The sequence below is a fragment of the Cebus imitator genome, unplaced genomic scaffold, assembly GCF_001604975.1.
Source record: "Cebus imitator isolate Cc_AM_T3 unplaced genomic scaffold, Cebus_imitator-1.0 Scaffold18, whole genome shotgun sequence".
Taxonomy (NCBI): domain Eukaryota; kingdom Metazoa; phylum Chordata; class Mammalia; order Primates; family Cebidae; genus Cebus; species Cebus imitator.
Genome location: NW_016107333.1, coordinates 4,712,433 through 4,714,838, shown reverse-complemented (window position 1 = coordinate 4,714,838; position 2,406 = coordinate 4,712,433). Strand labels below are relative to the sequence as shown.

At 39.3% G+C, this 2,406-nt stretch overlaps 1 protein-coding gene across 1 annotated transcript in view; it reads right to left on the bottom strand.

Annotated features, from left to right (window-relative positions):
• Positions 1-2,406, bottom strand: part of RBL1 (RB transcriptional corepressor like 1) — an 80,720-nt gene that overhangs the window by 54,032 nt on the left and 24,282 nt on the right. Inside the window, exon 10 of the mRNA XM_037734423.1 lies at positions 84-196. Within this exon, the coding sequence (XP_037590351.1) occupies positions 84-196 (113 nt within the window). The remainder of the gene's footprint in view (positions 1-83; positions 197-2,406) is intronic.

Genomic DNA, 2,406 nt, shown 5'->3' with positions numbered 1-2,406 from the left:
AGGAAAAAACTTGAATTTCTAATTTTGGGGGGGGTGAGTTACTTACTTTCAATGTTATGACAACTTTAGTTTTCTTTTCTTACCTATGTGAGATCCTGGCTGTTCATCTGTTGATTGGGTATAGTGTTGGCAGAAAGTCTCTCCTATTCCTTTTAATATTTTCATAATGTTTTCCATAGGATTACGCACACAAGACCTACAAAATACAAGAGGAATCTAATTACAAAAAACAAACAAAAAAAAACCACAACCCACACCAGAGTACTAACATGCCTTTTTTGTTTTCCTTTTTGAGATAGAGTCTCGCTCTGTCACCCAGGCTGGAGTGCAGTGGCACGATCTCAGCTTGAGACCCACCTCACCAACATGGTGAAACTCTGTCTCTACTAAAAATACAAAAAAATTAGTCAGGCATGGTGGTGGGTGCCATTATCCCAGCTACTTGGGAGGCTGAGGCAGGATAATCAATTGAACCCAGGAGACCGAGGTTGCAGTGAGCTCAGATTGCGCCATTGCACTCCAGCCTGGGCAACAAGAGCAAAACTCCATCTCAAAAGAAAAAAGAAAAAAAGAAAGAAACAATGGCCAGGTTTTATTTAGTTTGTTTGTTTCTAGAGATGACATCTTGCTATGTTGCCCGGGCTGGTCTTGAACTCCTGAGATCAAGCGATATACCCACCCTGGCCTCCCAAAGTGCTAAGATTACAGGCATGTGCCACTGCAGTTGGACTCTAATATAGATATTTTAATAATAAGTCTTCCAGTCAACAAACACAGATGTCTTTCCTTTTTTTAATTTTTATTTTTTTAGATAGGGCCTCGCTTTGTTGCCCAGGCTAGAGTACAATGGTGTGATCATGGCTGGCTTCAAGTGATTCTCCCCTCTCAGCCTCCTGAGTAGCTGGGATACACGTCACTATGACTAATTTTTAAATTTTTCCTGTAGAGACAGGTTCTCACCATGTTTGTCAGGCTGGTCTTGAGCTCCTGAGTTCAACTGATCCTCCTGCCTCAGCCTCCCAAAGTGCTGTGATTACAGGAATGAGCTGCAACACCCAGCCTTTCCATTTATTTGTGTCTAGATTTTTCTTTTGCATTCTATACTTCCTTCTTTTNTCCCAAAGTGCTGTGATTACAGGAATGAGCTGCAACACCCAGCCTTTCCATTTATTTGTGTCTAGATTTTTCTTTTGCATTCTATACTTCCTTCTATTGACATATATGTATAGTTGCTTTGTCACTGCTTTTCAACTTATTCATGCTTAACAGTAGTTCAATTCAGACCTACTTACTCAAATGCTATGGAGGATAGATCTCCATGACAGTCTTCCTACCTTACTGGCAGTATGCTTTTCTTCTGAGCTATTTCTGAGACTGGAGACTGTTCTATTTTCTTGTATCCTGAAGGTTTGAGGAATAGGTGTGAGCTCAGCTATGTTCAGCTTTCCTTGGAAGACAAGGGCTTTGCTTTCTCTTCTGAGATTTAGTTAAATATTCCCATTCCAGGGTTCACTATTCCTAGTCAGGGATGTCTAGTTATATTAGGATATCTCCCCAAATCATCATAGTATGTTGGAAAACAGCAGGCTTGGCAGTTGTTCATATTTCTGCTGGGATCCTGTTGGTGGTACACAGGGACTTTCACCTGGGGAGGTTTGTATGACTTTTTATTGGTGTGCCTACTCCCTCATTCGTTTCTCTCCGAAAATGAAGCATTAATGAGCATTCTCAAGATCTATCAATATACTCTCTTTCCCCAACACTGCTTAGCGATGGGCATACCAGAATCATCAATTTTCTTTTTGATTTCTACTTTGGAAATTTATGTCATGAAATCATATCTCTCTCCTCATTTGGTTGCCACTGATAAATATTTTGCTGGTTTTTACTATTCTCTTTTTTTAATTAGGTGTTAGGAAAGAAGCTTCTCTGATCTGGCTTCATTCTACCAGCTTTACCAGGAGTAATGCTTCCTTAAAGAAGAAAAAAAAAATGTATATAATTCCATTTTATGGCTGTATCACCAATATGCAATTAGTCCCCTATCTAATGGATGTTTAGAATGACTCCATTTAAAGTTAATGTATGTCCTTATACAGGTGATCTTTAGAAACAAACAAAAATAAAAATAAATTAAAAAATAAAGTCAACGTAAAAACAAAACAAAAACATGCATAACTCGGCGGTAGTTACAAGAGTGAAATATCAGAGCTTAATAATCTTTAAGGTACACTTATCACTGAAAGTCTACACTCCCATGAAATAACATCATATATAATTTTTTTTTTTTTTTTAAGAAACAAGGTTGGGGCCGGGCGCGGTGGCTCAAGCCTGTAATCCCAGCACTTTGGGAGGACGAGGCGGGTGGATCACGAGGTCAAGAGATCGAGACCATCCTGGTCAACA